The 20620-nt window shown below is 40.8% G+C and overlaps 3 protein-coding genes across 3 annotated transcripts; 2 read left to right on the top strand and 1 right to left on the bottom strand.

Annotated features, from left to right (window-relative positions):
• Positions 1 to 272: 272 nt before the first annotated feature.
• Positions 273 to 5586, bottom strand: LOC121620112 (type-4 ice-structuring protein LS-12-like). Its single transcript, XM_041956062.1, has 6 exons — positions 5487 to 5586; positions 3614 to 3661; positions 2188 to 2289; positions 1110 to 1178; positions 898 to 1021; positions 273 to 441 (listed from the first exon to the last, which is right to left on the bottom strand). The coding sequence occupies exons 4-6, from the start codon at positions 1156 to 1158 to the stop codon at positions 273 to 275; spliced, it is 342 nt and encodes a 113-aa protein (XP_041811996.1). The 5' UTR covers positions 1159 to 1178; positions 2188 to 2289; positions 3614 to 3661; positions 5487 to 5586.
• A 1379-nt stretch (positions 5587 to 6965) lies between these two features.
• lix1l (limb and CNS expressed 1 like) lies at positions 6966 to 15226 on the top strand. The gene is made up of 6 exons (XM_041955328.1): positions 6966 to 7483; positions 9798 to 9961; positions 10316 to 10456; positions 10821 to 10916; positions 11324 to 11401; positions 11618 to 15226. The coding sequence occupies exons 1-6, from the start codon at positions 7144 to 7146 to the stop codon at positions 11867 to 11869; spliced, it is 1071 nt and encodes a 356-aa protein (XP_041811262.1). The 5' UTR covers positions 6966 to 7143; the 3' UTR covers positions 11870 to 15226.
• A 547-nt stretch (positions 15227 to 15773) lies between these two features.
• On the top strand, positions 15774 to 20410 carry sf3b4 (splicing factor 3b, subunit 4). Its single transcript, XM_041955819.1, has 6 exons — positions 15774 to 15845; positions 16644 to 16772; positions 16913 to 17455; positions 18706 to 18873; positions 19104 to 19265; positions 20212 to 20410. Exons 1-6 carry the CDS (start codon positions 15812 to 15814, stop codon positions 20373 to 20375), a joined length of 1200 nt encoding a protein of 399 aa, XP_041811753.1. The 5' UTR covers positions 15774 to 15811; the 3' UTR covers positions 20376 to 20410.
• Positions 20411 to 20620: the final 210 nt, after the last annotated feature.

Raw genomic sequence — 20620 nt, 5'->3', positions numbered from 1 at the left:
TCTGTTGGCAAAATCAAAATAGCTAAGAAGTCCAATAGTAAATTTAGATACACACTCATCACACACAAAATGAAACTGATGCCGTGAAGTTGTGTTTCAAGTTTTAATTGTGCTTTGGGACACACATGATGATGTCGATGTTAACGATCACTGAAACACATCTTAGGCTGTTCTACTTCTGCCTTTACTTTGAGGCCATCAAACACAAATCGCTCCAGTTCAAGATGATCCTGGAGTGGAGGACCATTTGCACTTTTGGAAGGGCAGTTGGTTTAGTTGCTGACGGGCCTGGCCTGGTCTGTAATTGTCTGGAGGATGGCCTCTATCTGCTTCTGTAACTTGTCAAACATGGGCCTCATCTGCTCCTCGACGTTGGCAGCGACAGTCTTGATCTGCTCCTGAATCTGAGTAGCCAGGGGCTCCAGCTGGGTTTGGATGTTCCTGTGGGGTAAAACATGAAGAAAAGTCAGAAAGGCACTGGTCTAGTCAAGCTCATAGTCTATGAGCTAAATGTCAGTATTTCCTTTGTTCATTTACATTAATTCCTTACATAAAAGAGTGTAAAAACTAACAACTTTCGCTATCAAGAAATGAAAGGTATTTAACAGTGGTGGAAGAGGTGTTAAATAAAAATAAATTAGACTTTTTATGCAAACTGATCATATGTTTTGTATTTAAGTACTTTCTATTTGAAAGCAGAAGTACACTGTAATGTAAAATACTGTGCTCAAGTAGAAGTAGCCTACCACAGATTATAAGAAGCTACAACTCTGTTGGCTGCTATTTAACAGTGAACAAGGTCCATCAAGTAGATTTTATTTACCATGAACATGAGTCATGACCAGACCTTTACTTTATGTGTGAGGAAGCTGAGGTGTCGGGGTTAACTGAACTCACTGAGCCTGGTTTGCAAACTCTGGGTTGCGGAGGATCTGGGTCAGCTCCTGAGCCATTTTGTTCTTCATCTCCTCCAAGTACTGACCGGCCCCTTCAAGATTGCCAACATCTTGCGCAAAGCTTCCTGCAGGATTCCAAAGGCAAGACGAAAAAGTCAATAACCGTGTGTTGCTTCACCTAATAACACTTGAACTTAAAAGAATTGTGCGAACCTTGTGCCAGAGCAAGGACGACGACGGCTACAATGAGGGAGAATTTCATGGCTGCTGAGCAGAGAAGACCTGCAAAAACAAACGTAATGAATCCGCATGGTTAATGCTGATATGACCTGATGTTAGTATGCTGTATGCTCCTTTCTCCATTTTTGAAAGAAACTCATAGCCACGCTGGCTGAAAGCACCATCCCTCTTTGCCATGATGCTTTCATTTCTGAAACAATGTGTTTAATCATCCCTGACAATGTTTAAAACCAACATGACACAGCCTCGGATCAATGAAGATGTTTCATAAAGTTGTTTATCAGAGGTTGAGTGGAGGAAGGCCTCCTGTTGCTCAATCAGATGACTCACTGATAAAAGTCATTCTAGGAATCCCGGCCTGGCTTTCTGTCACAATGCGACAAAATATTTATTTTTCATTATGTTTGTCCAGACCCACACACATTAACCTGTAAACTTTACCTGGCTTATCAGAGGCATTGTGTCAGCAGCTCCAGTTAAAGCCAGTAAGCGAACCTTGAGTTTGGAATCATTTATCACAGATTCGTGCTCGAGGCGTGAACCCCCATGTTCAAATACTTGTTTTTTTTATTACTTTGCCCACTTTACTGATTTACTAATAAAACACATGAAGGAACTAATCACTTCCACTGGTTTCATGTTATTTAGACCTGCTGGATGTCACTATGCTGCTTTAAATTCTGCCTTACTTTGGGTCATTTATTCATTGATGATAATAATCGAGATTGAGGGGGTTTAAAAACAAACACAATAACTTTATGAGTAAGTGTAGCATTCAGGAGCAAACCTACGCATAGCTGGTTGTTCGCTGTGTTCCTTTAAAATTCATTCAAATTCAATATTCCCGTTTGTTCATAGTTCTTTTAATCTATTAGCAATAACACTGTACTCAAAGTGCCCCTTTGAGTATCTTTAGTGATAAGTAAAGGGATATTTAAAAAAAATCCCATTTCAGCCTGAAGTTTAGAAGTTTCACATTCAAGAATAATTTTCTCAGTGTATCAAATGTAGTTAAAGCCCATACAAACAAGAGATAAACAGTTGAGCTCACCTGTACGGCAGTAGAATCTGGACCGGATGGTGCCTTTCCTGCGGGACTCTCCCCCTTCTTATAGTCCAGCCTGCTGATGCAGCCCCGGCGTGATGCGTGAATCTGATTGGACAAGATAAAGAAGCAAAACATTATTGGATGATTGTGCCAGCGAGGGACGCACAGTGCTGACCCTTGCTGCTCGGACTGCCACCTGGCAAACTAACCAAAGTCCAACAGTCCCACTGCTGACTGTCCAACATGAGGGTGCATCTTATCATATTGATTAAATAAAACACTTAATCACCCGTAACAGCATCACCGTGACAGTGACGTGCCTTTCCTCGACTATTGCCACATCAGCTTCAACAGATATGATAACAGACAAGATAACTGACAGAATGTTTTCTTCCTGTTTTATTTTGCATTTTATCCTACTATTGTGGTTGTAAAATACTTTGCAATTCTAATTTTTGATATTGCTCAATATTATTATTATTAATAGTATTAGTAGTAGTGAAGAAATCAGACTTTATGTCGGTGGTGCTTAGCTTTCATTGTATTTTCACATTCTCAGAAAAGCATGCTTTCTTGTTAGCCATGCTGGTGGTGTGGCCTCCACTTCGGTGCAGGCTGAATTATCACAGCAGGTGAAGGGACGGGCACAACATTTTGTACTCACATTCGTGGTTCCAAGAGGATGAATCCTAATGACTGTGATTTTATCTTTTCATTGACTGTCACCAGCAGGTTGACCTTTGAGGTTTTAAGTGAAGCATCTCAACAACTATTGGATGGATTGAGATGACATTTGGCACAGGTGTTCGTGCTCTCCTGAAGATGACATGTGATCACTTTGGTTGTCCCATGAACATCCTTATAGAGCTGCTGGCACAGCTGTAGACTCTTAACCTTGTTTTCTTCACACAGGACTTACAGTTTTGACTTTTAAGATTCATTTGTGTTAATCTAAAGGACAGATACAGAAGTGACAGGATTGAAAACTATTTTAAAGAGAAAGCAAGAGCTACTTAAACAATATGGACTTTGGTAATATCTCAGCTGTTCTTTGGCAGAAACCTTGTGTGACACTCATCCATGTGGATGTAAACCTTCTACCTTTGGTTTACATCCAACGGGTGTTCTTGCTACCAGTCTATCTTTATGGCTGTTGTAAAGTAATTAATCCTCAGCCCCACTCCAACCCAGAAGGTAATAAACAATTCAAGACAGGGAGAAATGGGAATGGAGGGAAGATATGGTGGCAGTGGACATCGTCAACATGAACGGTTTAATAAAAAATAAACGACAATCCTGTGAGTCCCTGTTCATCATAGCCCTGTGCTGGAGTTTTAAAAGTCAGACTTTGACTGTAAAGCTTAGATCAAAACCAGATGTGGGAGTGTTTTCAATGAGCGATTATTCTCTCTGTCCAGAGTGTGCTCACCACTGGCCTGGACTCCCCTGGTGGAGAAAGCTCCGGGTGTTTACGCCTCTAAAAATGGAAAGAAAAAAAAAAAAGAGCTCCAGACATGGCCGGTCTTCACTGTGGAATGCAAGGCATGCACGGATGACACAGACCTGAGTAGTACACTAATATGCGGCAGCATGGAGAGGTGGTAAGAACATGTTTTGATCGTGAGAAAACATAAATATCATCAGCAAAATGCATCAAATGAAATAGTTCTCACTACACACAACTGCCCCTTTTCAGAGTGTTACATTACTGTATATACTATAACTGCTAAGTCAAATTGTATAATAATTATTATTATTATCGTTGCATGTAAGCTGCATTTTAATGTTTTGGCTGGTCAACATGGAGCTAATTCAAACTACTTCATATATAAAGTACTCACATCCTTCGCTGAAGGACAGACACATTAATGTATAAGAAATTTCATTACAATGTATCTAAACTTCTTAAGTAAAAGCACAGAAGTATTAACAGTAAAATCTGCTTAAGGTAACAAGAGTAAAATGACTCTGTAGAAATACTGATACTATTATATACTACATGACTAAATCGTTACAGATGCATCAGTTTGTAATAGCCTGTTTATCAACTTTATATACTGTTCAATAGTTGTCGGTCCCCATTTAGAGGCTCACAAGATAAATCGAAGTGCTCATGAGATTATTAATGGGGTAAGAAATATGAAAAAACAACACACATTTGTGTTCACTTTTTGGAATTTTCTGGCAGATTTCCTTTTTTTGTGAAATATTGGGTAATTTTACTTATTTTGGCTTCAGACAGTCATCTAATTGAAACCATCTGAGAAGTTTAGAGAGGAAATATCTTTTTGGTGGAGCTGCAAACAACTCATCAGAAACATGACAAGGACCGAAACAGTGCATTGTATTTATAAGCTTATCACATGTGATTTCATGTAAAATCTTAATCTTAAAGGGACCTTGTGCCCTTTGATTCCATGAAGTGGAGTAAGAAGTAAAGTGTTCACCTCTGAAGTATAGTGCAGTACAAGTACAAGTCTCTTAAAATGGAAAATACTCAAGAAAAGTACTCTGTTGTTTTTCACCATCAGACATATGACAGGTCAGCTTACTGTGGAGGACACACCCTGTTTAGGATGGCTGTTAAGTTGTAATAATAGCCATAGGAAAAACAATGAGAGGAAGAAAAGATGATAGGAAGTGGGGGGAAAATCAGTAGTAAGTATTTATGTCAGAGGATCCCTTATAGCAACTACTGGCTTGCTTTGAAGCCTCCTGCATTAAAGCTGTATCCATAGTTGAGTTTGGCCTTGCTAACGCACAGCAGTTTATACAAACTGAGCATTAGAAAACAACTGGAGAGCATCAGTGTCCAAACGTCACAGAGCCGCATAGCTGTGGTTATTAACTGATGTAATGAAATGAGAGCACGCCCTCCAGTGAGCCAAACACTCATTACAGTTCTGATATATGACTTTGTTGATTTTCCTTTCTGTCCTGTGTGTAAGTCTAAAGTACACAACACTAACAGGCCACATCTCAAGTCGTAGTTTTAAGACATTTTTTTCTTGGCTACTGTGACATTTTCACAGTCCCTCCGTCTGCTCGAATTTGTGAAAAACTTGTTTTTGCAGATTCAGCTACAAGAAAGATACATTCACATGCTCCCAAGTTCCTCCTCCCAAATCCTCTGGCCTCATACCAGACCACAGAGAGAATGAAAAATGACAGAAAGTTCCAGAAAGTCATAAAAAAAAAAAAAAAAAAAAATTAGGAAGCACAAGAGGAGGTCCCGTTTCCTCCTCAGCTCTTTGTTCTGCAAAAAGTTGGTGGTCCACTAACTGGAAAACAACCCAATTTACCTCAAACTTCCATTATTTGTTTCATTGTTTCAAAGGAGGGTCATGATTTCTTTCACCCTCTTATCCAGTAAACAGAGTTACTCTGCTTCCAAGTTTTAATCACATGCTTCAGGCTGCAGAGCTGGAGCTGTAAACCCACACTGTAGTTGTTCTCTGTTGGTGCCAGAGGAGAACAGAGGGGGCTCAGATTTCTTCCACTGATTTTCCTCTGACTTTCCACCGCTGCTTTCAAGTGCCACAGAAAATATCGGAAATGTCAAATATGAATGCACACGTACAAATTAGATGCCAAGAAAAAGTAGCATCTTCGCCCAAGTCCACAAAATGTGACATGTTGGAGTCTGTTATTTTAAGGGCTTGTATTTAAGTATTAAAATAGCAGCGCCTTGTTTCCCTTTTCGTTCATCAAAACAAGTTCTGTGTGATTTTAATATTTTGAAGGTGAAAAAATGATTATTTTGTCAGTTGCGTTTTTAAGTAAACTGAGTTTCCTCTGGCACAGTTTCTTTAAAGGCCCAGCTTTACAAGTGGGATTAACATATTAGCAGTACAAGCAAACATCTATGAGAAATCTCTGGTGAGTAGTTGGTTTAGTGGCATTACATCTTCCAGCACTAACTGGTGACTTTCTAATATTCTGTAATCCTGCACAAAACTTCAGAAACACATTTTTCTGCAATTTAATTTAATCCAACACAATAACACCACCAATTATGGCCTCAAAAATTTCAATAGAACTACAGTTTCTGATCCAATGTCAATAAAAATGATAAGTAATAAACTTAAAATTGCAATTGCAAATTGGACTGCATTGGATAGTAAAGGTGTACCTAATATAACAGAAAAAACAGTGTCAAGGTCAAATTCAAGATTACTGCTGGCTGTTCTTAATCAAATCATTTCTTGAAATATATATAGCAACACAAAATCTAAAATTTGCCTAAAAGGGCTTTACTATATTAACAGCATATGACAAACTCTATTCTTAGACACTCAATTTAGATACAGAAACAGAGGAGGGATCGTTCTTCCAGGGTGGACATGAACAAAAGTGACAGAAGTAACAATACTAAAACTGCAATATGGACTGAGAGCAGGAAGAGATTAAGAGAAGTCTGTGTTGGATTAAACAAAATGCAACATAAAAACACACGTTTTAACTAAGTCACGTTTTTTGGTGACAAACACACACTACTCACTCAAGACCACAGTCACTACAGAACAAAAATAACTATATAAAAATAAATTACCTACAAAAATAATTGGCATCACACATTATTTTACATGCATACAACAAAATACATAATTAATCGGAAAAACCCCCACCCTGCATCCATTATGTAGAATGTAGACCATTGGTAAAACCACGGACAGCAGGGCTTAGCATGTAAAATTGCTGTACAATTCGAGGTGTCTTTGAAGGCATCACTTGAGTGACAATCCCGCAGCCTAATCCAGAGAGTGAGGATGCATAGCAGCGGTGATCTGTGTCGACTGAACATCGGCTGACTTCTTCTTTCAGCTGTGATTGACAAAAGCCAGCAAACACTTTGTTCACTGAGCCTGTAGAGAGCATTTCTGAGCCTGAACCCGTCGGGTCTAACGGTTTAAATTTCACCCAGAGATCCCGGGAATTCGCAGACATTACGTTGGGACAATGGAATCTAACGTTATCCCGGACAGTATCCGCCCTCAGAGGCTACAGCCAGGGATTGGATTCGGTTCCGGACCGACCGGGACGCTCCGCTCCTCTCTACGGCCCGGGGTTACGGTCCCCATCGCGCCGCTGTTGCCCTCCCCGGCCTCTCTGGCCGCTTCGTCCGGGCCTCCTCCTCCGCCACCCCCGCTGCAGCTCCACAGCCTGTACGGCGGCGTCGGAGCGGGGCTTGGGCCGGGGGCGACCGGCCACTGTAACCCGGGGAACCCGGCGGTGCTGAAGGAGGCGGTGGAGGCTGTGGTCCGCAGCTTCGCCAAACACACACAAGGTTACGGCAGAGGTAACGTCCAGTGATAATAACCAGCTTAATGTGGAGATAATGTGTCATATTATTCAGTTTTCACTCGGGGAGTTTTGAGGAGCAGAAAACCACTTTTAGCTGCGCCATTTGTTTGGAAGTGGATTAGCAAGGGAAAAAACACATGCTACATTCCTGTAATATCCGCGTTAGCCTGCACAGAGTCATGTACACTCACTTTATATTCCTTTACAGGCTACTTTATTCATTTTCACCTCAAGCAATATCACCATAATGCTTCCTCTTCTTCTTTCCTTTCATATTTATAAAGCTATGGTAACCTCGGCTTCTATCACTTCATTATAGGATTAACTACCACAGCTCTGGGGGATTACATTAACCAACAATACACCTAATATAATAGAAATAAGACACATTAAATTCATCTTGTTTTACATTGGACACTGGTCCTGTAATGTAAACAGTGAAAATATGAATAACATTGAATTACAGAGCAAAGGCAGCGGCTTTTACACACTATCAGTGAGTGCACTTGTTTATTGATCAAAATACAGTTTATACATCTTTTTGTAGATGTGTATATATACAGACTTCGTCTTCATAAGTAGCACCAGATGGATATGAACTTTTTAGAGAAAAGGCATCTTTGAATCTTTTTTATTTATCACCACAGCACACGGACAAGCACTGTGCTTAAAACTAACATTAACCCAAAAAGCTGCTGTAATGCTGACAGCTGGAGCCAATACAAGTGTTCCTGTTTGGTGCTAATAGGATTTATTTCCCAAAGATTGTCCCAACGTGCTCTGACTAACGCCTCTTCCCTCCTCCATCCAATTTAGGCTACTTAACACCGTTAATATTGGCAGCACCATAAAGGCTGTTTTATCAGGGATATATTTTTGGCTTAATGTTGCTCCAATTTTGTGATTTACTGTCTGTATTATGCAAATGATCACATTTTTACAAAAAAGCACCTGCAATATTTTGGCATTTGACAATAATTACTTCCTCTTCATTTTATTGTAATTTGGGGTGTCTACAATTTCCCTGTGGTATAGTTATAATTCTGCCATTATCAGGGAATCAAAAGGCTTTAATTTGCAATATTAGAACTATTAAGACAAAGTCAGGTAAGTTAGATCATTTATTTGATCACTTTCTATTTTTACTTTTCCCTGTGACACATTCGTTAGATATAGGCTGATTGATGCCATGCCACTGCCGCGTGGTGGGGTTGAGTTTGGGCCAGCGTCATTTGTCACATGTTTCTCTCCACTATCTTCCAATATTTCCTGTCTCTCTCTGCTTTATCTTTCAGGACATGCTCAAAAACTGACTAAAAAAGCAGACCAAAATGCATTATCTTATCGCTGCCCTGAACCCTTTAGATGCACAGAAATAACTCTGAACACTGTGGCTGCTTTATGAAAACTTATCTACATTTCAATACAATGGAATACATATACTGTGCAGCCCATGGCTCGTCATACATCTAGCACCAGCCTAAGTTCACTGTTAATACGTATGATGCAGAATATGGATTCATATCCATTTGTTGTGAAAGTAGAGAGCAACACTGCTGTTTTCAATTGCACACAAGTTATCACTTAATAATTGGCTAACAACAAGAGAACAGTTTATAGCGAGCATTTTCCTTTTATACACAGCAGAGAGCAATAACAAAATTATTTGGATTGCACTTTAGGGATTTATATGTCTGATGTCAGAATATATCCAGGCTTGTTTACAGAGAACTCAATGGCGGCAGAGCTGCAGTCCTAAAAACGTTCTAATCAGGCTCCAGACTGCAGAGAGCGAGAGGCAGGCTGCCTGTGTTCAAACAGTGACAGCCCAGCAGGACAGAGCTGAGAGCTAGTGGAGGTTAAAGAGCCTCGGATAATATTAGCTGCACTCACGTCTCAAACCCAAATAATCGTTTCAGACTCAGTCGCACATTTCACTGCTTGTCTTTGTTGCTGCTTTTGTGGGGCATGCGTGTTTCTCACCAGGGCACAGAAAGTGTAGAGTTGATGGTGTGTTTCTTTAAGCGGCTCCTCTGAGGTGATGCAGAATTTCCTCTCAGCAGCCACCTAAATGTTTTCAGGAAAAGCCTCTGGCATCCTTGAGACGACCTTTCCCCCACCCTTTCCATCATTGTGTTTAGAGAGGATGTTGCAGAGCGCGGCCAGTAGCTAGTGGCAGTTTAGATGCAAACTAATCTCTGAAAAGCATTCAAGAAACCAGAGTAGTTTTATGTAAATGGAGTAAATGACAAACAAAGTGTTGATTTACCACAATGAGACGAGGCTTCGTTTATTTCTGTGCACTCCAGTAAACGTGGTGGAGGCTTTGCAGGAGTTTTGGCAGATGAAGCTGACCAGAGGGGCCGACTTGCGGAACGGAGCTCTAGTTGTTTATGAGATGGTCCCCTCCAACAGCCCGCCATATGTCTGCTATGTGAGTCTTCCAGGTGGCAGCTGCTTCGGAAGTTTCCAGGTACAGTATCCGCATTGCCTTAGCATGACGACAGGAGTTTCCTTTGATTTTAAAATAGTGATAGCTGAACATCAATGAATGTGCTGTGGCTTAGAGGAACCCTCCATACTGTACGATGTAATGTAAGCAAAATGGTCATTCAAGTACCTCGTTACAAGCTTGCAAAATTCCAACATACTTGCAACCGCAACACACCAAATATGGATGCAAACTCAAGACCACAAGACAGCAAATTAAGGCGTGTGCACACTGTTGCTAACTTTACTCCATATAAACACTGGCTGTCTTAAGCTTTTTCACCGTATTCCTGATTGTATCTGACCGCTAATGCATGTTCTCTCCACTGTTTGACAGTTCTGTCCCACCAAGGCGGAGGCTAGACGCAGCGCTGCAAAGATCGCCCTGATGAACTCTGTCTTCAATGAACATCCCTCTCGACGCATCACAGACGAATTCATTGAGAAGAGCGTCAGTGAGGCTCTGGCCTCCTTCAACGTGAGTCTATACAAACACTGAATGAAAACTAGGAATGCATACAATTTAAACTACAACAATTTTGTAAAAGCAAAACATTCAAATTAAACAGGAATACAAATTCTTTGTAAAGGTTTAGTACAAATAGGCAAATAGATGTAAGCATATAACTGAATTGAACAGATTGGCCTGATTTTCACAATACCTCATCCAGCTGTCTCAGTATTGAACCGATGTCCTGAATTGGAACAGTGCAGCCCTAAAAAAATCTGAAATGGAAAAGGACACATATATGAGATGCAAATGCAAGCACTGTATGTGACTGAATATTTAATGAACAGTACATACATAGGAAATTAAGAAACTGACTAGTTGTTGTTTACAGGGAAACAGAGAAGAGGCCGACAATCCCAACACAGGAATTGGTGCATTTCGCTTCATGCTCGAGTCCAACAAAGGAAAGTCCATGCTGGAGTTTCAGGTGCGTAAACTTCAGGAATGTCTGTGTCGTGTTAAGATGCATTTTATGCTGCTCAGCTCTACCAGCATAGTGTGGAAATAGCATTGGTAAGGGTTGAGCACAGGAGTTATTTAATGTTTTGCATGTGTTGAGCTTGGCTTTGTATACATACAATATAACAAAGACAGAGACCAAATGAATGAGATGCAGCTTAGATACCTCCATCATATAGTAGCTTGGGCCCATATGTGACCTGTTTTGTTAATAGCACAGAGCTTGAAGCTAGAACACCTTAATCCCTGGTCTAATTGAAAATACAAAGTGTGAAGAAGCGCATATGGTTTGCAGGGGTGAGCTGCTGCATATTGACTGTTCTTATGTGAGTCTGGTTCCTTATTGCTTGTGGCTTGTCTGTATTTGTGTCTCAGGAGCTGATGACAGTGTTCCAGCTGCTGCACTGGAACGGGAGTCTCAAAGCCATGAGAGAACGGCAGTGTTCCCGACAGGTACTGTCACTCATCTCACAGCTGGGCTCAATTATCCGAGCACAATGGTAGTTTTCATCAAGTTTCCTAAACAAACACACTGTGTGGAATCTCACCCTACATGGCATGACTGGTCCAGACAGATTAAACATTGTTTTCTTTGCACCACGAGCGGCAGCGGTGAGAAGATTGCTTAGCTTTCCCTGTTTGATACGACTGAGTGTGTTTTATTTGCAGGAAGTGCTGGCTCACTATTCCCACCGAGCTCTGGATGATGACATGCGCACTCAGATGGCTGCTGACTGGGTGAACCGGGAACAGAGTGTCGCGGCCACCATCGCGCAGGAGTTGGCGTCGACAGAGCGAGAACTGGAGGATGCCAGGCTGGCGGGCAGAGAACTGCGTTTTTACAAAGAGAAGAAAGACATCCTGATGTTAGCTGTGGGTCAACTCAGTGCAGCCAACACTGCCACCCTGCCCTCGCACTAAACCCGACGTCTGTTCGTGGAAACGCGCCTTCACACTCTGTAGGATTCCTGGTAACAGCATTGATCACTTCATAGATGCAAAGGTGATGTCATTGGAACTTTTAGGTTTTGTATCTTGTGTTTTGTCACGAGGACCAGGTAATCAGGCCTTGACTTACAGTATGCACATCCGTCCATGGAGCAAACACTTGCCGCTATAGCCGTTACCTCTTTGTGCCTAGTGATTACAGGATAACAGTGCTTTTTAAAAAAAGAAGAATACCTGTACATGTGCTTGGCATCCCAGGTGACTGAGGTTTACATGTTTTTTCATTATTTCATACTGTATTTGCTCGACCCACAGACACAAAGCCTGCCTTTCGTCAGTGAATGTACGGGACATACGTTAATATGGCCCATGAAACCAAACACATTTGTTCAAGGTGTGAATCATTCTGAAGTTTGCTCCTTCATGTTTAGGGTGTGTTTACCAGCATATACTGTTTAGAACTCTCGAAAGACAAGGTGGTAAACTGTGTGTGTCTTAAAACCTTGATAGCACGTACCTTGTGTCCTTTAATAAAATATAACCCTGATTCCAAAATGGTTTGGAAGCTGTGTAAAACGTAAAATATAATTTTTAACAGAATGCAGTCATTTACCAATTAACCTGTTGCCAATCAACCTGTTTACCTGTGGAATGTTCCAAACAGGTGTTTTTGGAGCGTTCCACTACTTTCCCAGTCCTTTGTTGCTCCTTTCCCAACTTGTTCGAAATGTGTTGCTGCATCAAATTCAGAATAAGCAGATATTTACAAAAATCAATGAAGCTGATGAGGTGAAACATTAAATATATTCTCTTTGTACTGTTTTCGGTTGAGTGTATGTCAAAAAGGATTAGCAAGATATCACATTCTGTTTTATTCATTTTACACAGTGTCCCAACTTTTTTGTAATCAGGGTCGTACGACCACAACAACAGCAAAGGGATAAAGGATCCCACCTAATAACCTCTTCAGCATGGGTTCACAACCTCGTTCTGCCTGTTTTAACGAGAATGAAGTGTAAATATGTGGAAATTGCATAGTCACATAATACCAGAATTCAAGTAAGCATTGAAATATACTTACTGGCTCATGTATAAATTTGAGGGTACTTTGCAAAAAGTGTCAGCAGGTGACTGATTGCTCTGGCAGCAGCTCAGGTTTTTTAAAAAATCCGATCGTTAACCATCACTATGTTTTCATTTTGTGTTTGTGAAGGCTTTCGACTGTTTTAGTGTTCATCGTATGCTGGGTGACCATGACACTAGCTGAATGTATATTTTCAGTGTGCTATCAACTAAAGGATCTACTCAGCAATGCTGTTCAACATTCAGACTGTTGAATTGCTCCGGCGATACAGATTGTTTGTCATGTGCTTCATCTTGCAGGAACAACGAACAGCCACACAGTGGTGGTAAAATGTGAAGGCCAAAAAAAAAAAATGAGTTGACGGTTTTAACGGGCTGATTCATCATATGTGAGTCAATGCGGTCAGTACAGAACAGTACCAGCACTTGTGGTTTGTGTTTTTTGATGTACTGGAAGCAGCATTTGTTTGTTAGCAGTGCTAGTGTATGTCCATGAGCTGAAAACAAAGTATGTAACTCGCACTTATCACCTTTTCAAATATCTTCGTGTTGAAGGACCTGATTTCGTTCATACTGTAAATGTGATATCTTTATTTTTCTCTATCTATCTAAAATGTATTGAATACATTATAAGGATGAGCTCATTTCAGTGAGTAGCCTTTTAAAGACCCCATGTAATGGAAGTGAGAGTTTAATTGATCATGTGTGGCTCTGGCTGGAAGGAAATGCGGGCGGTAATTATGCAAGTTAAACAGCAGGAGGGCCCGTCTCCCTGCTGAATGCTGGATTATCAACAGAAGAAACTGGTTACACTAAATTTGAGGAGGCAGTGAACAGAAAAAGCAGCAGAGATTGAGTATTATTAAAGCCAGAACCATTTTTTTTATTGCTGGGATGATTGTGCCTTTATCAAAATAATAGCATACAATAGTTTGACACATAAAAAGCTCTAAAAGTTTCATTTCATTTAATGAGGTCTTTAAAGGACGTTCTACTCTGCTTTACAGTGTTTTCTGTCTGTTTTCACAGAAAGATGAAATTATAGATTACATGTTATATTACTGTTACAGTACTTCAAAGGAATAGTTTGCCATTTATTCACTTTTTGACGGAGACGAGAAGATTGACACCACTCTCACATCTGTGTTTTAAATGTAAGGCTGCAAGCCAGTTATCTTAGCTTAGCATAAAGACAGGAAACAACTAGCCTCGCTCCATCCAAAGGTTATAAAATCTGTCTGCTAGCACCCTTAAAGCTCACCAGTTAACATGCTATAGCTCATATGTTTAACCTGTACAAAAACCAAAGTTTCAATACGGCAATTCGCCTTTTCACGTGTGGTTGTGTTTGTCGGACTAAGCTATTTCTTGGTTGTGGCCGGATACTTCCTGGAATCTGGTCACTTGGAAACTGCTCAGAGAAAAAAAAACGGCTACAGCTAACTCGTTGCTCGCAGTATCTTAAAATTTACTGCACGGACAAGAAAGTGGTATCAGTTTCCATCTGACCCTCCACCAGAAAGTGAATAAGCATATTTCCTAAAATGTCGAACTATTTCGTAAACATGTTACATGACATTAGATTATGAAGGATTTATCAAATCTTACGACCTTTTGTATACATTTATAATCATGATATATTGTTTGTTTGGTACTCAGCTTGCAAAATATGTGTGCAGCACAAATAGGAAAATGTTTCTATGTAACCTTGTCATCTTTGCAAAGACCCCCCAGCCCTTTTCCGTAAATACTGAAAAGTTGGAATATACCTTTGAACTGACACACATTTTCTTTTTTGTATTTGTTTACTCCTAGAATCTCATCTGCAGATATGTTATCTGAATTTATCAGTGATTATATCGCCTGATGAAGTCCAACAGAAGAACATCAAGCTGAATTATATTTCATGAGAACAACTCAAGTATTTAAATGAGCTGACTACAGGAATGAGTCTGAAGATCTTGAATTGTGTATTTTTGCATTTTGCTTCTAATGTAGATGCTTATTCTGTGTGTGATTTCTGACCACAAGCCATTAATCTCTGAGCTCTCTTCTTACAAATGCCTTTGATGTTTCTTTGTAATCATTATCAGTAAAGGCTTTTTTGAACAATTTTTTTTTGCTATCCATTTTATAAAAAACGGGCTTTTCGTCATTTGGTTTTGATGCATGATATGTTGATTAAGTTTTGTTTTTATATGTTTCATATAATATACAGTATTTGTTTTATAAAAGTGTTTCTCAAGGCCCTTATTGTATGTATTTTTATGAGCATTTTGTATTCCATGTTTATACTTTTAGTAGATTTATATGATGTAATAAATTGGCTCATACAAATGTTTATTAATTTGTTATGTTACTTATTTCACTGCGTTAGTACAAGGGAGAACAACTGAACCTTCATAACTTGGACCAAGTAAATACACAATCATTTGTAATGCCTTAATGGCTTGAGCGTAATTTGCATTTATGAAAAAGTAGCTTTTCAAAATATTTTAGAATGAAATTTACTCACTGTGGACACTGCTTAGTGTGCTCCAAATCATACATGGACTAGAGCTGTGTTTTAATGGACATAGCTTGAAAAAGCTAGGAAATGGGGGGAAAAAAGGCTAGAAATAAATATATTATTAAGATATTTGTTATTGTCTCAGACAGCACAGGTACCTGACAGTAGAAATTTTGACTATATCACATAACCTTAATCTGTGACTATTCTCAAGAACAGATTTAAAAGAATATTGGATTTTATTGTATCACTTCCGCCTCCGGCACACAGACAGGAAGAGGCGGGGCCTCGGCGAAGGACGCTGGCTGCGTTGTTCATTCAACATGGCAGCGGGACCAATATCAGAGAGAAACCAAGGTAAATTCATCGTCATGGTAACTGTTTTAGCCGTTCGTTTTAGCCATTTATTAATCTGCTAGTGGGCTACACTTCAGACGGCTCATTTTGTTTTAATGAGCGCCGCTGGCCGCCTGGTTTGCTAATAGTCTGTGATAAACAACTGGTCGATCACATGGAAATGCTGTGTTGTCGTTACCTTGACTTGCCGCTAATTTAGCCATTCAATTAAATTATATGTATTTTACTTTCTTTTACTTGTTTCTTACATTAGAACCTAAACGCAGCGTTATTTTTTATTGATTTGAAGAGTGGTGGCTGTTAGCGCATTGGAAGCAGAGGAGCGTCCTGCTGGCTAACAGCTAAAGTTAGCCTAGCAAGCTAGCACAGAGTCTGAAGCAGCACAAGGCGATCTTCTCGACTGAAGAAATGACCGGACTGATATTTAATGTGCTCTAACACATGATTTGACAATATAGAGAGGAGTGATCTGGTCTGTAGAAAAGAACACGGTTATAATGGCTTGGTAGGTTAGTTAACCAAGAAGGAGCTGTCAAAAAAAGCCGGAAAACTTTATTGTTTAGTTCTAATACAGACTTTTAAGAAAATTCGTATCATTTAGGTTCACCGTATAAAACGCTTACGGTTACTATTAAAGTGTTATTTTTTAATGACATTCTGTCAGTATTAACTAATTGTAAATCTGTTTTTTATAGCCTTGGTACTTTAAATACTATTGAATTTGAAATTAATGGAGACCAGATCTTTTTAGAGAAAGTACTGATACTTTTGACAACTTCATTTCTTTCATTTTTTCAGACGCCACTGTGTATGTTGGCGGCTTGGATGAAAAGGTGTCAGAGCCGTTGCTATGGGAGCTTTTCCTGCAGGCTGGTCCTGTGGTCAACACACACATGCCCAAAGACAGGGTCACTGGCCAACATCAAGGTGAGCATCAGCTGTTATTGTCTGAAACTTTCATGATTACCAAGGGAGCAACATGTCAGTCATTTTTTGTTGTCTATAAGAATCTCTTTTGCAGATAAACAACAATCATGCAACTTCTTTCACTTCTCACTCCTTCTCAGGTTATGGCTTTGTGGAGTTCCTTAGTGAAGAGGATGCTGACTATGCCATTAAAATCATGAATATGATAAAGCTTTATGGCAAACCAATCCGAGTCAATAAAGCCTCTGCGCACAACAAAAACCTGGATGTGGGTGCTAACATCTTCATTGGTAATCTGGACCCAGAGATTGATGAGAAACTGCTCTACGACACATTCAGTGCCTTTGGTGTGATCCTCCAGACGCCAAAGATCATGCGAGACCCAGACACGGGCAACTCCAAGGGTTACGCTTTCATCAATTTTGCAAGCTTTGATGCGTCAGATGCCGCCATTGAGGCCATGAACGGCCAGTACCTCTGTAACAGGCCCATCACGGTGTCCTACGCCTTCAAGAAGGATTCCAAGGGAGAACGACATGGCTCAGCTGCAGAGCGACTCCTGGCTGCGCAGAACCCTCTCTCCCAGGCAGACAGGCCACATCAGCTGTTTGCAGACGCCCCTCCACCACCATCCGCTCCGACACCCGTCCTAACTGCACTAGGATCTGGGATGCCCATGCCAGGTATGAAGGAAATCCTGCTGTACAGAATGGTAGGATGATCTGCGGCTGTTATAAACCACTGTTCGTCAGCAGATGTGGAAAGATCCCATTAATATCTTTCTAGATGATAATGTAAGGTCATATTCTCATAGAGAACATTATGTATACCTGTGTGGTTTGACATGTTATATGTCCTTTGTCATCCATACATGGTTCACTCTAAAATGTGAAAATCATCCACATATAGAAAAAGGACTTAATTTCTGACCAACAAAGGGGGGTGGGGAAAAATGAAAAAAAAAAAGTGCTACACACTGATGTATCTGCTTCTGTCTATCTGTAGTCACCACTAGTTTTGCTCAGTGTCTTGCACACACATCATTCGTGCAGTAATAGCCTATCAACACTGAAGGCTACTGTGGCACAGGCGGCACAGATTAAAGCTGCTCCAGTGAGCAAGCAGAGCTGTGTGTCGAAGGGAAGGCAGCAGATATAGCTCCAGTTGTGATAAGCATCACAATCTTATCTATTTTTAAGATGACAAGAATGTCCAGTTTCCCAGCTACAGCACTGAAAAGGCACAAAGTCACAGCAGACAGGATCTCCCACAGAAGAGGGGAAAGTGATGGTTTTTAAATCAGTTGCTCTTTCCTAACCCGATCATTGCACATCAGAGACAAACACAGCACACATCTGTCTTATCTATGTTTTCACTGCAACTCTGTGTCAAGATTGTGGGAATTATTGACGTAACAGCGGCAGTAAAACTATGATGGTTAAATATTGCAATTAATCTGCTGGTCACATGTGTGTCAAAGTGTGTGTGTGGGGGGTTGCCATTGATCATGGATTAACTATATTGTGGTACACTATGAATGGTGACGAGATGTTTCTCTTGTCATATTCCATATACAGCAGCTGCCTCTGATTAAAGGTTAAGAATTGAGTAGTTGATTGTGCTGAGTGTCATGAGGGTAGATAACAGGTTTCATTACCATCAGCGAGATGAAGTAGAGTCCTCTAGGAAATGTATGCGTGCTGCTCTGACTGATGCTTCTTTTGTCAGTAAGTGATGATGATATTGATTTGATTTAAGTTTGAGTGCTGTCTGTAACTAAAAGTGAACATGACAGCTGACAAATTACCCTCCTTTGTGAGATGCTAGTGCACTTAAAAACATTCGAACAGTAGCTATGACGTCTAGAATGTTTAATTTGTGCACTAACAGAAAATGAAATGATAGCTTGTAAATACATCTTGTTTTCCTGCAGGCATGCCACCTCCTGGTTTCCCACCCGTTCCTCCTCCCGGATCAATGCCCCCATCAATGCCCCCATCAATGCCCATGCCTCCAAATGCAGGGGGACCATCCCCACAGGGTGGCGGTGGTGGGCCTCCACCTGGACCACCACCCTTCCCTCCAGGCAACATGCATCCAGGTAATAGTTTGTTAAAGATTGAAATGTTTACACCGTGGCCGCAAGTGGGAAAAATATATTGATAAAGTCATGGTCACATTTAAAAAAAGCTTTCTTCTATGCCATTGTTGTGTAATGTATTCTGTCGGTTTGAAATTGAAATTCTTTGGTTTTCTAACAGAAATGCTGCAGTGCAAGAGACCAGTCCCTTGTTCAACATACCTGTAGACTTAATTGTTTGTGTTTCACAGCTATGCCTCAGATGCCCATGCCCCCGCCTGCTCCTCCTGGCATGGTGCCTCCACCTCCTGCTCCCCCAGGATCAAATCAAGCACGGGCACCGCCACCCCCTGGCATGCCCCCACCTCCGCCTATGGGCATGCCACCCAGAGCACCATATGGGCCTCCCATGGGTAAGCACTGTGGCGTCTCCTTGAATCTTTGTTGTCAAAAAAAGTCTCCTCTGCATACAAATACTGCGTCTGTCATTTGAAGGGAAAATGCATCAGAAGAGCATTGTCTGCACAAAAGCAACTGGTAACCCTACCTCTACATATCTATTATGCAACAAAATAGATTTAATGATCTGTGGTATTGATGCATACCCATGTTGCCATGACTACCGTGACAGTTGGCTTATTATGAGCAGGCCTGCCACTGGTAAACTATATTTTCCTGCTGTGTTGTCTCAGCAAAATGATTTTAATAGGCGCCTACACCATAGTCGAAAACTTCTACTAATACTGAAAAGAGAAATGTGGTAACATCTCTGGTCCTCTATCGTCCGAGACTGGACAAGATGCAGGTGAGACAAGTCTGCTGACGGCTGATTTAGAGCTTTGGTGATCAGAGACGGTCAGGAGTGCCAGCACCGTGGCTGAAACACTTCACATGCCTCACGACTGATGATATACAGTCTGACACAGATCAGGACTGAAACTTTATCAGATCCATCTCGCACAGGGTGACATGCAAGGAGCTTGTGAGATTATTGTTATCGCACACTGTACAGGCACCCGTGCACACTTCAGTTTCACCCTGATCTAGATGTGGGTCTCTGGAAAGGCAGACCTGATTGCGTCCAATATTAAGAACTTGGTGCAAACTATACTAGTTAGTTGAAATCAGCTGAAAGGTTTGATCGTTGACCATTGAAATAATGGTTTTGGATTTAATTCAAATTTCACAAGTGTATTTTTGTTTTGTAGTTCAGGCTCTTTACACTAACCATCATTCACCATGACTCTAAGCCCTACATATTGGCTTTCTTTCAAATGCTGAAATCCTGTTTTCTGTAGTGAGAGCTTATGATCAAAGGTAATGGTTTTATCACGTTCTGACCCTCTTTCTCTCGCTCAGGTCCACCTGTGCCTCCAGGTATGAGAGGGCCTCCTCCCATGCCTCCACCTGGCTACGGTGCTCCTCGTCCTCCTCCTTTTGGCTTCCAGAGAGGGCCGCCGATGCCGCCGAGACCCCCCGGTGTCCCACCCCGCGTTCCTATGAGAGCACCAATGCCACCGTAATCCATCTCAGACTGCTGACTCAAGCTCTCGTTTAGCCTCCTTTTTTTTTTTTTTTTTTTTTTTTTTTTTAGCATCTTAAGATCTCAAGTTTGTTATGGTGACAATAATTTAACCACATGTTCGTTTGTTGTTTTTTTCATTGTACAGATGAAGACGTTTGACAAATAAAAATTTTAGTACAAGTTTTGCATTGTTTTCCTTCATGCCCATATATTAGTTTATGATCAATGTTTCCCCAGTTTTCG

Source organism: Chelmon rostratus, chromosome 16 (genome assembly GCF_017976325.1).
Source record: "Chelmon rostratus isolate fCheRos1 chromosome 16, fCheRos1.pri, whole genome shotgun sequence".
In the NCBI taxonomy this organism is placed as follows: Eukaryota; Metazoa; Chordata; class Actinopteri; order Chaetodontiformes; family Chaetodontidae; genus Chelmon; species Chelmon rostratus.
The sequence above is the reverse complement of the archived record's forward strand: the minus strand, read 5'-3'. Positions and strand labels throughout refer to the sequence as shown.

Bases quoted from the DNA above. Each gene is read 5' to 3' on its own strand.
- LOC121620112 (XM_041956062.1), bottom strand. From the start codon at position 1,158: ATGAAATTCTCCCTCATTGTAGCCGTCGTCGTCCTTGCTCTGGCACAA. The intron at 1,022-1,109 runs GTTCGCACAATT...GGAATCCTGCAG, and splicing joins CGTCCTTGCTCTGGCACAAG to GAAGCTTTGCGCAAGATGTT. The intron at 442-897 runs GTGAGTTCAGTT...TTTACCCCACAG, and splicing joins GAGTTTGCAAACCAGGCTCA to GAACATCCAAACCCAGCTGG.
- lix1l (XM_041955328.1), top strand. From the start codon at position 7,144: ATGGAATCTAACGTTATCCCGGACAGTATCCGCCCTCAGAGGCTACAG. The intron at 10,917-11,323 runs GTGCGTAAACTT...TTTGTGTCTCAG, and splicing joins AGTCCATGCTGGAGTTTCAG to GAGCTGATGACAGTGTTCCA. The intron at 11,402-11,617 runs GTACTGTCACTC...TTTTATTTGCAG, and splicing joins AACGGCAGTGTTCCCGACAG to GAAGTGCTGGCTCACTATTC.
- sf3b4 (XM_041955819.1), top strand. From the start codon at position 15,812: ATGGCAGCGGGACCAATATCAGAGAGAAACCAAG. The intron at 15,846-16,643 runs GTAAATTCATCG...TCATTTTTTCAG, and splicing joins AATATCAGAGAGAAACCAAG to ACGCCACTGTGTATGTTGGC. The intron at 18,874-19,103 runs GTAATAGTTTGT...TGTGTTTCACAG, and splicing joins TCCAGGCAACATGCATCCAG to CTATGCCTCAGATGCCCATG.